At 40.6% G+C, this 15,406-nt stretch overlaps 1 protein-coding gene across 2 annotated transcripts in view; it reads left to right on the forward strand.

Annotated features, from left to right (window-relative positions):
* Window positions 1-15,406, forward strand: part of CNBD1 (cyclic nucleotide binding domain containing 1) — a 363,365-nt gene that overhangs the window by 223,312 nt on the left and 124,647 nt on the right. For both annotated transcript variants that reach the window (XM_029062265.2, XM_039911805.1), the window contains 2 exons: window positions 6,594-6,728; window positions 13,424-13,556. In XM_029062265.2, the coding sequence (XP_028918098.1) occupies window positions 6,594-6,728; window positions 13,424-13,556 (268 nt within the window). The remainder of the gene's footprint in view (window positions 1-6,593; window positions 6,729-13,423; window positions 13,557-15,406) is intronic.

Here is a 15,406-nt window from a genome sequence, read left to right on the forward strand (position 1 = left end):
ATCACTGTGCACATAGTAAGTGCTCCAGTGCTCAGTAAATAAGATTGACTGACTGAACTGATGGCTCTGGATAGAGGGGGCCTGAGAGAAGGGTTTGTAGCTGAAGGGGCCAACTGTGTCGTGAAATGGAGGGGGTGTGTCTGTGCTAGGGAAGGGGAAATAGCTGAAGAACTGTGGCTGGATGGCAGTTGCAAAGCTCTGTATAAGCTATCTTGCCCTTCAAAGCTCTGTTCTGGGACATCTTCTTTTCTCAAATAACACTCACTCCCTTGGGGAGTACATACTCTTAGACAATGATTCCCAAATCTTCCTCACCTCACCTCTCCCTGACCCCTCTTCTATTCTGTGAGCCACTCAGAGAACAGGGGCCGTGTCTAATTGCCACCGGTGTATTCTTTATCAAAGCTTAGTGCAGTGCTTAATAAACTAATTTGCTTGTATCGGCCCCAGTACTTAATACAGGGCCTGGAATGTAGTAAGAGCTTATCAATTACCATAACAGTAATAATATTTGTTATCGTTATTACTACTTCTACTACTACACTACAGACTGTGAGCACATTGTAGGCAGGAAATGTGTTGTACTCCCTCAAGCATTTAGTACACTGCTCTGCACATAGTAGGAGCTCAGTAGATATGTTTGAATGAATGAATCTTGAATTTCCTCCTGTCCAAACTCCTACTTAAAGGACATCTCTCCATCTATGTACCACTGGTAATTCAAGTGCAGCAGGTCCTAAACTGAACACCTCATCTTCCCTCCCAATTCCTATCCCATCACAGTCTATCACACCATCATCCTCCTAAGCACTCAAGCCTGTAACCTGGTTTCCCTGACTTTCCTTCAACCCTCTATATTTGATTTTTCATCAAATGCTGTCTTTTTTCTCTGCAGCATTTGCACAATTCACCCTTTTCTCTCCATCCAAACTGCCACCTCACTGTTCTAGGCACTCATACCCTGGTTTGACTATTGCATCTGATCTCCGGGGTCTGATATCTCCCCTCTCCAGTCCACACTTCACTCTGCTGTCAGGAACATTTTTCCAAAGTGGCATTCTGCACCCTTTTTCCCACTCCTCAAAACCTCCAATGGTTGTCCAGTCCTCTTCATGTTAAGCAGAAACTCCTGGACAATTGGCTGATGACCCTTCTATCTCTGGTCAGTCACAAGAATGCAGTTAGAGAAAGTGGTAAGGACCTCTCACATTTTGGGTACAGTCAGGTCAGAGGTAATATGGTTCTGGAGTCTCTGTTAATTGAGCCATTATGAAAGGACTTGAATAAACAAAAATCACTATTGTTAATCTTAAATGATAGGGAAGTAGCGTGGCCTCGTAGAGCACAAGACTCAGAGTCAGAAGGACCTGGGTTTTAATTCTGGCTCCACCACTTATCTGCTATATGACACTGGGCAAGTCATTTAACTTCTCTGTGCCTCAGTCACCTCATCTGTAAAATGAGGATTAAGCCTGTGAGACCCCTTTGGGACAGGGGCTGGGAATTTACTAGTTTGTATCTACCCCAACTCTTAGTACAGTGCCTGCCACAAAGTAAACACTTACCAAATACCTTAAAAAAGGAAAGCTTTTACAATAATATAATGATACTGACCATAATAATGAATCTTGCCGTTATTATTTTTTGTGTACTTTAATTCTCATTGTCACTTTGGGCAGATAAAGTTCAATAACTAAAATATTATCAGTTGATAATTGATAATTGATAATTCAACAAATGTAAACCAGGGCAGACTTTGGTGTTGAGTGAGGAGAGAATTCCACCTAGTTCCTCCATCTGAAAAACCTGGCTTTTAATTTTATAGTAGGAATTTGATTTTGACTGTGGATTTCAACCCAATTAAAGGATTTTGATAATACAGGCCCAGAGAGAGATATATCCAGATAAGTTGATACCAAGTGTTTCTTCAGGTCATTATCCAGGTAATGGGATGTATTAATCCATGCTGTCTCAGGACAGCATAGTGAAAAGGTTTTTAAAGCAGCTGGGATCAACATGATACAGAACCAAGCTCCTTTCTTTTCTTCTGCATCTTGCCTACTGCAAGCCTTTGAGTCATTTCAGTGTTCATTAGAATTTATAACGAAAAGTGGAAAGAAACTGAGACAATGAATTTAATCCATTTCATTTTTTTACTTGTAAGCAGTTCTGATAAAAATCATGATGAAGTTAACAGTAATGGTTAGAAGGAAATATATAATTATCCCTGTCGCTTAATACCATAAATACCATGACAAAGAGGTTGAAGACTTTCCTCCCCTATACAAGCACCCACAAAAGCTGATCTCACAGGTTTGATATTGTAAATGAGAGGGAGGCAGTGACTGAGAGAGAATCAGAAGCCATTATGAGTCTATAGTTTAGAAATTAGTGCAACATAAAACAATAATTATAATATTGAATAAATGTACATTTAATACCCTTTCAGATGTAAAGCTACCACCTCTATGCAGGTGGCTTTCTATTCTTCTCCAGCTTCCATGTCTCATCTACCCTACAATCCCACATCTCTTACTTCGCGGAAGTCTTCATCTCACCCCTAAATAACCAATCAATTAGTTGTATTTACTGAGTACTTACTATGTGCAGAGCACTGTACTAAGTGCTTGGGAGAGGACAGTGTAACAGAGTTGGTATATTCGCTGCCCACAATGAGGTCAGTCTAGAGGGGGAGACAGACATCAATATAAATAAATTATGGCTAGGTGCATTAGTGCTATGGGTCTGAGTTGGGGATGGGCTGTGAAAGGGAGCAAATCTGGGTGATGCAGAAAGGCATGAAAGAGCTAGTATTGGGGCTTAGTCAGGGAAGGCTGCTTGGAGGAGATGTGTCTTCAATAATGCTTTGAAAGTAGGGATAGTATCAGTGTCAGATATGCAGCCCGAAGGTGTTCCCGGCCAGAGGCAGGATGTGGGAGAGTGGTTGGTGGCAAGGTAGCTGAGATTGAGATACAGAGAGTAGATTGTCACTGGAGGAGCAAAGTGTGAGGGTTGAGTTGTAGTAGGAGAACAGTGAGGTGAGGTAGGAAGGGGCAAGGTGACTGAGTGTTCAAAAGCCAATCGTAAAGAGTTTCTGTTTGATGCATAGGTAGATGGGCAATCACTGAAGGTTCTTGAGGAGTGGGGAAGCATGGACTAAATGTTTTTGTAGAAAAAGGATCCGAGCAGCATAGTGAAGTATGGACTGGAATGGGGAGAGATAGGAGACAGGAAGGTCAGAGAGGGCTAAGGCAAGTAATTGAGACAGGATAGGATAATTGCTTGGATTAACTTTGAAGCCTTTTGGAAGGAAAGGAACGGGTGGATTTTTGAATTTTTGAAGCTTGAACCAACAGGATTTAGTGCCAGTTTGAATATGAGAGAGATGAATCTAAGATAACACCGAGGTTATGGATTTGTGAGACAAGAAGGATGGAGGTGCTGTCTCCAGTGATATGAAAATCAGCATGGCGAACGGAGTTTGGGTGGGAGATAAAGAAGTCTGTTTTGGTCATGTTAAGCTTAAGATGTCAGTGGGACATCCAAATAAACCCATTTCTTCTCTTAACTTTCCCAACTTCCTGATCCATGTATTTGACATTTTGTTGTTACTCTCAATTTCTCCATCTTTCAGCTCTCACATTCAAGCTACTGTTAGATCCTGACAAGTCTTCCTACACAACACTTTCCATATCCACCATTTCCTCTCTACCCAAAGTACCTTTGGGTCAAGCTCTTGTCATAATGTGGTTAAACTCTTATATGATTCATTCATTTAATCATATTTATTCAGCGCTTACTGTGTGCAGAGCACTGTACTAAGCACTTGGAAAGTATGATTCGACAACAGAGACAATCCCTACCCAACAATGATCTCACAGACTAGAAGGGGGAGAGACAACAAAACAAGTAGGCATCAATATCATCAAAATAGATAAATAGAATCATATATATATATATATATATACACACACATCATTAATAAAATAGAGTAATAAATATGAACAAACATACACAAGTGCTGTAGGGAGAGGAAGGGGGTGGAGCAGAGGGAGGGAGTAGGGGCAATGAGGAGGGGAGGAGGAGCAGAGAGAAAAGGAGGGCTCAGTCTGGGAAGGCCTCCTAGAGGAGGTGAGCTCTCAGTAGGGCTTTGAAGAGGGGAAGAGAGTTATTTTGGCGGATGTGAGCAGGGAGGACATTCCAGGTCAAAGGTAGGATGTGGACCAGCGGTTGACGGCGGGTCAGGTAAGAACGAGGCATAGTGAGGAGGTTAGTGGCCGAAGAGCGCAGAGTGCAGGGTGGGCTGTAGAAGGAGAGAAGGGAGGTGAGGTAGAAGGGGGGAGGTGACATTCCAAGCACTTAGTACAGTGCTCTGCACATAGTGAGTGCTCAATAAATGCTATTGAATGAATGAATCGAGAGCTCTGGGGCCAATAGTAAGGAGCTTTTGTTTCGTGTGAAGGTTGATAGGCAACCACTGGAGATTTTGGAGGAGGGGAGTGACATGCTCAGAATGTTTTTGTAGAAAGATAATCCGGGCAGCGGAGTGAAATATAGACTAAAGTGGGGAGGGACAGGAGGTTGGGAGATCAGAAAGGAGGCTGATGCAATAGTCCATTTGGTATACTATGAGAGATTCTACCAGCAAGGTAGCAGTTTAGATGGAGAGGAAAGGGTGGATCTTGGCAATGTTGTGAAGGTGAGACCGGCAGGTTTTGGTGATGGATTGGTTCTATCAACTGCTCCACTAGTGTCTTTGACTTCAACTTCTCTCTTATGCTTATGCTGTTGAATGGATCATCAACTTCTTGAAGTAATGCTCAGTATACACCTACTCACTCCTTAAAATGTGTCAGTAGCTTCTCAATTCCCCTTCTGCGTCAAGCAAAAACTCCTCCCAAATGCCTTCCAAACCCTGCCTCAATTCCTCCCATCTGGTAAATCAGCCCTCTTCATCCAAAGTTCTCCTGATTCCTTTCCTCATTCCTTCTAAGTTCACCTTCTCTCTGTATCTTGCTCTTGACTAAATTACCTCCTCCCCCTCACTCATTCTGTACTCCCAGCTCTCCACACCATGTTCAAAGCCCTCCTAAAATCTCACTTCCTCCAAAAAGACTCAGTTTCCCATGCCCTTGAGTCACATCAACACATCAGTAACCTTTAATACTTAGTTATAGTTTCACCCAGCACTTTCATATATTTGTAAAATCAATTGTTGATTCTGTTTACCTTATATGTAAATGTTTTTGTACATGATTGCCTCATTAGATGTAAGCTCTTTGTAGGGAATGACTATGTTTCATGCTTCTTTTGTCCTTTGTGAGTGTTTAGTTTAAATAATAATCATAATAGTAGCAATCATTATTATTATTATTATTATTATTGTGGTATTTGTTAAGTCTTACTATGTGCTGGGCACCATTCTAAAATCAGGACTAGATACAAGATAATCGGCTTGGACACAGTCCCTGTTCCACATAGGCCTCACAGTCTTTATCTCCATTTTACAGATGAGGGACTTGAGGCATAGAGAAGTTAAGTGAGTTGCCCAAGGTCACACTGCAGACAAGTAGCAAAGTTGGGATTAGAACCCAGGTACTTCTGATTCCCAAGCCCTGGCTCTTGCCACTAGGACACACCACATCTCTAAATGTATTGCTGCTTCTTTACATGTATTGCACATAGGGGGTGCTCAATAAATACCATTCCACTGCTTCACAGTTCTATCACTTCACCCTTAGTCATCTTGCATGCACAATTTCTAATCTTTTTGAGAGAAATATTCAGTGGTGTCCTGATATTACTTCACGTGGGTGGGATAACTTCTACCCCACTTAGGTGATTCATTCACAGAATGTCAAGCTTCTATACCCCATGTCCCAGTTGTGTACTTCCCATGTGCTGGGCCTATGTCTACCCTGGTGACCATCTGGATTTACTGCAACATTTCCCTAGATTCCCATTAATTTTTTCGTTCCCTTAGGAATCAGAGTCTCCAAATATACTCCATAATTATATCATCAAAATAATCTCCCTCCATCACCTATAGTTCTGATCTCATTACATTTCAATATGAAAACGTAAGTCTAAAACAAATATTGTTCCCGATTTGTTCTGGTACATAATATTTTAGTGTGACAGAATGATTAAGGCTAAATGTGGAATGATTGGACAATGATTGAAATGGAAAACCAAAATAACAAAACATTGTAAGACTGGTCTTGGAAATTGCAATTTTTTTCCCCTGTTTTGATTGTAAAATGTACTTCTTTTGGCCTGCTTTTTGATTGAGATTGTGAATTGAACAAAATGGGGTGAACCTGGAATGTGTTTTACACTGTACTCTCCCAAGTGCTTAGAACAGTGCTCCACACACAGTAAATGCTCAATAAATGGAATTGATTGATTGAATATATCAGTTTAGGCCAATCTGGAGACTTTTCTTGGCGGAAGAGCTAAAGCAAATAATCCCCTTCTTTAGTGATGTAAAATGTTCTTTTCCTATACTAATCACTGGTGCCACTGACCTCATGCGTAATCGTTACCAATAATCTGCTCAAGAAGAAAATTAAGTTGTATCTGATTATTTACAGCTCGGTATTGGGAGTTCCTTTGGGACACTGGAGGTGATATCTGGCCGGAAGCAAAGAGCTGTATTTGCAATTATCACTGAAGATGACTGTGAAATTCTTAAAATTTGCTCAAAAGAATATTCAAGTATCAAAGAGGTAAGAATGTGGTTTTTTAATGCTCTGGACATTTAGCTATAAAGGACACTGATGGTTTCCAGGAAATAGGAAGGGGTCAAGGTTGTAGAACTACTTTGCCTTTTTTTTCTCCTTAAAGAAATCATTCCTCCCTTAATCTCTCCCTAAAAGGAACCAAACTGGCATCTCTGCAGTGCACTAACATCTTGAGTTCCTAAGGAATAATCCTCAGCTTAGAGCAAGAAGACCATAAATATATTGGGTTCTGGCCAGGTTACACTAAAGTTTGCCTACTCTGGAAAAAAAAAATGTATTAAGATTTTAGGATTATCCACAATGACATGGAAGGCTAAGCCTATATTGGGGAGATCTAAGCTGATGCTTTCCTATCTGCCAACTGAGTAGATCAAGGCCATGCATTTGGGGCAGTCTTGTTCAGACTGTTCTGTGTAGTCATGCTCAAAGGTGCAGTGAGAAATCTGGAAGCAGGTAGCAAAATTTCATTCATTCAATCATATTTATTGAGTGCTTACTGTGTGCAGAGCACTGTACTAAGTGCTTGGAAAGTACAATTCGGCAACAGATAGAGACAATCCCTACCCAACAATGGGCAACTCAACAGGCTGAGAAAATAATTAAAAATCCTTCCATCACTCATAGAGGTGATACTGATAGTTATGATGAGGTACCGATTATTATGAACTGTTTAATCAAACCAACAAACCGATATTCAATCAGTTATCTGGAAGACTGAATTATATCCAGGCCTCTTCTGGCCAGCCCTACCCACACTCAAGAATCTCCTTCAGCAACAATCTACTTAAATACTCTCCCTGAATTTTGCAGCAAACTGTCTGAGGATGTGAAAATAGGAAAGAGGTTGAAAATGGAATCCTAAAGGCTAATATGTCCTTAGGGGACTGACAGAGTAAGTTCCAACATGGCTTCAAGATTTAAAGCAGACTGGATGATTGGAGTGCTGGCATGTCAAGCCCATCATCCAGAGGCTATAAGCACCTTGCTGCTAGGTCCTGGGTAGAAGATGGAGAGTGAGAAATACAGTCAGTCATTCATATTTGAGTACTTATAGTATGCGGATCACTGTACTGAGCTCTTGAGAGAATACAATAGAGCAATAAATTGACACATTCCCTGCCCAGCTTCTCCCTGCCAGGAGAGGCAGTGTGGCTCAGTGGAAAGACCCCAGGCTTGAGAGTCAGAGGTCATGGGTTCTAATCCCAGCTCTGCCGCTTGCCAGCTGTGTGACTTTGGGCAAGTCACTTTGCTTCTCTGCATCTCAGTTACCTCATCTATAAAATGGGGATTAAAACTATGAGCCCCACGTGGGACAAACTGATCACCTTGTATCCCCCCAGCGCTTAGAACAGTGTTTTGCCCATAGTAAGTGCTTAACAAATACCATCATTATTATTACAATGGAAGCCACCTCTTGCTCTCACCTCTAGTAGCAGCCCAGATCCAGAGGCAGCATGGTCTAGTGGATGGAGCATGAGCCTGGGAGTCAGAAGAACCTGGGTTCTAATCCTTGTCTACTGTGTGACCTTGGGCAAGTCACTTCACTTCTCTGTGTCTCAGTTACCTCATCCGTAAAATGCGGATTAAAACTCTGAGCCCCATGAGGGATATGGATTGCGTCCACCCTGACTAGCTTGTATCCACCCATAAGCTTAGTACGATGTCTGGCACATAATGAGCACTTAACAAATACCATTTAAAAAGTTCTTCTGCTTCTGCCGCTACCACTGCTGCTGTTTTCTGGAAGTGCCCTCTGGGATTTCTGAGGCTTCAGAGGCTGTTCTGCATATGGGTCCCTTGTGCCAGAAACCTCAGCTGCTTTTGGTGATAGAAGAGCAGTGACAACAGCAGTCCCTCCAGATTAGATTTATAGACAATGGGGGAGGCAAATCACATAAGATACCAAAGGTCTAAATAGGTACATGGTGTTGAGTCCTGGACCCACAGAAAACAGATTCTCAAGCAGTCTCGTGCAGCAGCACTTATGAGCTCTACACAACATTAAACGGAGAGGTCAAGGTTATCAACAGGGAGATCCAGGAACAGGTAGAATCAGTCAATCAATCAATGGTATTTATTGAGCACTCAGTGTGTGCAGAACTCTGTAGTAAGTGCTTGGAAGAGTAGAGTACTGCAGACTTGGTAAATGAGTTCCCTACCATTGAGGAGTTACTGAAGTTTAGGGCACTAAGAGGAAAATTTAAAAACAGTGACCTTCCCAGCAAGTGGCAGACCCATTGCCATGACTAAGGATAACTGTTATGTGAACACTGTGTGAAATACATTGTTGATCAATGTATTCAGCTCTATCCACTCATACAATAGATCAGATCCTCATTATTGAGTGTGAAGGTCATGAATTCTAATCCTGACTCAGCCACTTGCCTGCTATGTGACCCTGGGCAAATCATTTCACTTATCTGGGCCTCAGTTACCTCATCTGGAAAATGGGGATTGAGAATGTGAGCCCCACATGGGACAGGGACTGTGTCCAACACAATTTGCTTTTACCCCAGTGCTTAGTAGAGTTCCTGGCACCTAGTAAGCACTTAACAAATGCCCTAATTATGAAGCAACATGACATAGTGGATAGAGCCTGGGCCTGGGAGTCAGAAGGTCATGGATTGCTTAAAGTCCATTTGATTGTTTTATGGGTGTGACTGAGATCCTGTTTATTTATGTCCTCATCCTGCAGATGGGAACTGAAGCGGCATGACGTAGTGGATAGAACATGGGCCTGGAACTCAGTAGGTCGTGGGTTCTAATCCCAGCTCTGTCATTTGTCTGCTATGTGACCTTGGGCAGGTCACTTCACTTCTCTGGGCTTTAGTTACCTCATCTGTAAAATGAGAATTGAGACTGTGAGCTACACGTGAGACAGGGACTGAGTCCAACCCGATTTGCTCGTATCCACCACAGCACTTAGTACATTGCCTGGCACATAGTAAGCGCTTAATGAATATCATTATAATTATCATCTGCCAATCCTATGATGCAATTTGATGCAGATGGTGGAGGGGGAGAGGTGCAGGGATCTGGGCAGTTGCCTCATGAACCTTAATGCTGTCCCCTGGCTCCTTGTGGGGGAAAATGGGGGTTGTCCCTGTGAACTTCACAAAGCTGCATCCTGGTTCCTTGGTATGTAGGGGATGTTAGCCTCAGAAGCCTCATAACACCACGTTCTGTCTCCGCTGGGGGATGTTGTATCTGCTGGACCTCTTCTCCGGCAGTCCCCATCCCACCAGAAGACACAGAAGAGGTGCTCCAGTCGGTGTCATGTAGCTGCTGCTGCCACTCCTGTTGAGGATAGAGAATGAGAACCTTTAGGCTGTAAGCTCATCTTGGGTAGGGAATGTGTCCATTTATTGTATTACACTCTCTGAAACATTCAGTACAGTGCATTACACACAGTAAACATTCAATAAATACTATTGAATTGAATGAGTGGAGAGGGACACTGAGCCTCTGTGGGAAGGGCAGGAGGATTGATCATGAAATGTCCCACACTCCTCCTTTCCCAGCTCCCTAAGCCCACATTTCAAGGCCAGCATCTAGGTAGTTTCACTGTGGGTGGGGAATGTGTCTGTTATATTGCTGTGTTGTACTCTCCCAAGTGCTTAGTTCAGTGCTCTGCACACAGAAAGCACTCAATAAATACAATCAACTGATTTGAAACACTTAGATAATGGAGGAGGTGGTGAGGCGCTGTAGTACCTTATTCAGTCATTTTGAAGAACGTTTCCGATAAATTGCTCATACCTCAAAATGACACATCCTAAAGAAGTTGCAGTTTAGGTTGGTGGTTAGAATTTCACCATCTTTAAAAGTGGAGGACAGCACTACATCTTCATATTGAGAAATTGAGGTCTTTTCAGGGATGAAAGTAGATTCAGATACCAAACTTGGGATACTGGCCCAATCTGAAGAAAATGTATCCACTAAATAAAAACAACATACATAACATATCCACTACATTACATTCTTCCATACCAACAGTCTTTCCTTTATTATAATCAAAATGCTTCATTGAATATATGCTGTGTACTCATCATTGTATTAACTGCAGTGAAGATTTACTACTGAAGTACTAATATGACATTTCCCAAGGAATACATCTGCCTCCCAGGGGCTTTACTACATAAAGGGACCAAATAAGGATTTACTCATGTAAACATTCTCATATGCACATAAGCATCAGTAAGCTTATACATATGTGCATTGTGATATCGTCAGTATATCCACATAAATGAATATTTTCATAATATATTGAAATGAGTCTGAATTGATTATCTTCTATTTACCCCAGTTCTTGGGGTAAACACATATGAATACTTAATAAATATTATAATCAGCTCCAAGGAATATAGCAATTAAAGGTAAAAGGAAAACATCTTGGGGTTTGCAAAGGCTTCTAGTCTTGTAGGCCTTCTTCCTGCATATATCTACTTTATTGTAAACTCCTCAACTAGATTGTAATCTTGAGGGCTGGGAACATGTCTACCAATTCTATTGTATTATACTCCTCCTAGAACTTAGTACAATGCTCTATAAGCAGTAAATACTTAACAAATACTGATTGATTTAAAATCACATTTGTAATTTCCTTTACAAAAGTTTACCCTTGAAAGACACCAAATTCTATTTTTGATCTTTCCTTTTTTGATCTTTCCTTATGTGACATGCTGTACATTTGGATAAATTGAAGGCTAGCCATAAATGCAATAGTGAATTTACAGCTCTCTGTCTGTCACTGCACATAGCATCTTGGTGGGCAAGAAGGGATTCATCAAGGCCAAGGGATGTTACAAGTTACATTATTAATGTCAAGATTGTTTAGGAAGATGTGTTTTATTCTTACTTCATATTTACACATTCTCTGTTGGATGAGTTCTTTTGAATCCTAAAATCTTTTGAATTCAACCAAATTTTGGCTCTCACTCTTGGGTTCTGCAAGTAGGAGAACTTGTTAGCTGCACATTTGATTAGGTGAATTGTTTTGTTGAACTTCAAATTAAGGCACATTTTCTTCATTATCATGTGTTACATATCAATCAACTTGTTTTGAATGACAAAGCAGGAGCTTTAAGAATAAAAAACAAAGGTGCATTATTGAGATAGATAATACAAATTTTTGGATTTTTTTTTCATTTTTTTTGCAATGACAAGTTTTTAGGAATGCTTTCTTTTCTGAATGCATTTGAGAAGAACAAGGACCATACAAGACATCTGTGAACATCTTAAAAAGATAGAAAAAGAAAAAATATTTTTTAATAATCATTTCTATATTCCTAATTGCTAGAGATTTGCAAATTGGGTTTCTGGCAAAAAATAGTCCTAAATTAAACTTCAGTCACATGAAAGGTCACTTTGATTTTGATACCCTTTCCTTCTATGCTACTGTCCTTACCTATCTGATCAATTAATCATGCATATTTATTGAGCATTTAGGGTGTACAGACAACTGTACTAAGCACTTGGGAGAATACAATATAAAAGAGTTAATAGACACATTCCCTGCCCACAAGATGCTTACAGTCTAAAGAGGGAGAGAGACATAAATATAAATAAATAACAGATATATACATAAGTGCTGTGGGGATGAGGGTGGGATGATTAAAGCTTGCAAATACAAGTAAAACATGATGCAGAAGAGAGTGGGAGAAGAGAAAATAAGGGCTTATTTGGGGAAGGCCTCTTGGAGGAGGTGTGATTTTAATAAGGCTTTGAAGGTAGGAGAGTGATTTTCTGTCAGATATAAAGGGGGAGGGACCTCCAGGCCAGAGGCAGGACATGGGCAAAGGGTTGATGGTGAGCTAGATGAGATGGAGGAACGATGAATAGGTTATAATTAGTGTGAAGTGAGGAGGATGGATAGTAATAGAAAATCGGAGAGGTAAGATATGAGTGGGCAAGGTATTTGAATATTTTAAAGCCAAGGTTAAGGAGTCTCTATTTGATACAGCAGTGGATGGGCAACCACTGGACATTATTGAGGAGTGGGGAAATGTGGATTGAATGATTATGATCCAGGCAGCAGAGTAAAGTATGGACTGGGGTGAGAATAGAGAGGAGGCAAGGATATTAGCAAGGAGGCTGATGCAGTAATCAAGGTAGGATAGAATAAATACTTCAATTAATGAAGTAGCAGTTTGGATAGAGAGGAAAGGGGATATTTTAAAAGTGCTGTGACAGTAGAACTGATAGGATTTGGTGTCAGATTGAATATGTGGGTTGAATGAGAGCAGTGAGTTGAGAGTAATATCAAGGTTCTGGACTTGTGAGTCAGGGAGGATAGTGGTGCTGTCTACAGTATTGGGTAAGATGGGGAGAGGATGGGGTTATCCTGAAGGCAGGAAGAAATATAAAACTAAAGAGAAGGAGAAAGATCAGGCTGGAGATGTAGACTTGTGAATCATCCTTGTAGAGATGGTAGTTGAAGCCTTGGAAATGAATGTGTTTTCCAAGGATGTGATTGTAGGTGGAGAATAGGCAGGATCCAGAAGGGAGTCTTGAGGGACTCCCACAGTTAGAGGGAGGGAGGTAGAGAAGGAACCTGCGAAAGAGACTGAGAATGAATGGCCAGAGAAATAGGAAAACCAGGAGAGGACAGTGACAATGAATCAAGATTGCCATTTGTTTCCCTCAAATTATATTATTTTGAGTTTTGTGCTGTCTTTTAGGAAATAGCAAGACGTGAAAGAACTTCTAGGGAGCAATTAATCCAAAAATGCCCTTATTATAATAATTGGCCTAAATTATCTTTGTTTGAGTTAACGTCGCTCATTAAGTGGCAGCAATTTCCACCAGGATATGGTGAGTTTCTTTTCATTTTTTCTTTACAAATTCACAGTATGGTTATTTGGGGGCAAAAAAGGGAGAGCAAAAAAATTATCATCAGAAACTGTTTAGTTCTTTAAAACATGAGCTAATCTTGTATTTTATTTGATGTGTGCAGAGAAAGAGTATCTGCAGTCCTTATTTATTTGGTTTGTATGACAACTGAAAAATGTAATCCTTAATTGGTCTGAGCATTTTAGAAAATTATGCACATTATTCAAACTGAAATAAAAAAGTGGTGATTTCATCAGTAGATATGATGAATTAGTAGTTAATAAATGTTTATAGTACCACACCAATGCTATGAAAGCTCCAAAATACAATTTATCAGATTTCGGAACAGTGGGTGGCCAAATCAGAGTGTTAGATAATACAGGGTATTGAAAGAATGTCAGTTAAATTCCATATATTATCTATGGCATAATCTCTTAGTAATCCCTTTTCCTTCTCGCTATTGGATTTATATAATTACTTCCCAAGCTGAGCCTATGGAGATAATATTTTCGAAAAACTTCCATTTAACACTAGGAAACATGATTATATGAGTAAATTATCTCAGTTCAAAAGGCGAACTGCTAAATTCAGTAGAGAATGTTGACTAGCATGATCATTTATTCATGAGATGTGTAAATTAATGATATGCAGTTTCTATTTCTTGTTTAGCAGACTGTGAGGTAATACAGTAGTTCAATATTCTGGTTTGTTAAACTGAGAGAAATGAGCAATTATGCATGCAGCCCAAATTGGCAGAGAGAGCTCTGCACTAAAAGCCAGAAGATTGTAGCTTCTGATTTCCTTTTTTTAAAAAAATGGTATTTGTTGAGTGCTTACTATGTGACAGGCACTATACTGAACCCTAAGGTAGATATCAGCTATTTAGGCCGGACACAGTCCAGGTCCCACATGGGTCTCACAGTCTTAATCCCCATTTTACAGCTCAGGTAATTGAGGCACCCAGATGTTAGTTGACTTGCCCAAGGTTACTAAGAAGACAAATGGCAGAGCTGGGGTTGGAACCCAGGTCCTTCTGACACCTAGACCAGTGCTTTATCCACTAGGCAATGCTGCTTTTGTTAGTGAGTCCTCATTTTGATCCTTAAAAAAAATCATTTTTCCCAAACTTTCTTTTGTCTTCCCAGCAATCTAAAGGGGCAAAGTAATTCCTGTATTTTATCCTACTTTCAAGAAACTAAAAAAATTAAAGTTATGGTCTACCCACAGAATGATGGATGAATGTTTGTGGCTTCATTTCTGTGGGCCTTAAGGTGATCTCCCAATCCAGCACCAGGTGACTTGTACTAAGCACTTGGGGTGGACACAAGCAAATCAGGTTGGATACAGTCCCTGTTCCACATGGATCTCACAGTCTAAATCCCCATTTTACAAATGAGGAAACTGATGTAAAGAGAAGTTAAGTGACTTTCCCAAGATCACTCAGCAGACAAGAGGCAGAACAGGGATTAGAACCCAGTTCTTTCTGACTCCCAGGCCCATGCTCCACTAGACCACGCTACCTCTCCCTTATCATTACCATCAGGCCTACTCACAAGGCTGAGACACTTGTTTTTCCAGATTTGATAGTAAGACCTAGGGAAAGTTAAATTTCATTAGTCGAAGTCTATTCATTGTTCCATCGTAAGCTTCTTGAGGGCAGGGACCACATTTTTTTCTTCCGTTATAATCTGCTAGATTGTAATGTTCATGAGAACAGGAAGTCTTGTCCACCAATTCTATTGTATTCTCCCAAGTCTTTAGGTCAGTGCTCTGCACAGAATAAATATCCAGAAATGTTACTCAGTGGTTGATTGATGGATTATTCACCGAAA

This window comes from Ornithorhynchus anatinus, chromosome 4 (assembly GCF_004115215.2).
Source record: "Ornithorhynchus anatinus isolate Pmale09 chromosome 4, mOrnAna1.pri.v4, whole genome shotgun sequence".
Classification (NCBI taxonomy): Eukaryota; Metazoa; Chordata; class Mammalia; order Monotremata; family Ornithorhynchidae; genus Ornithorhynchus; species Ornithorhynchus anatinus.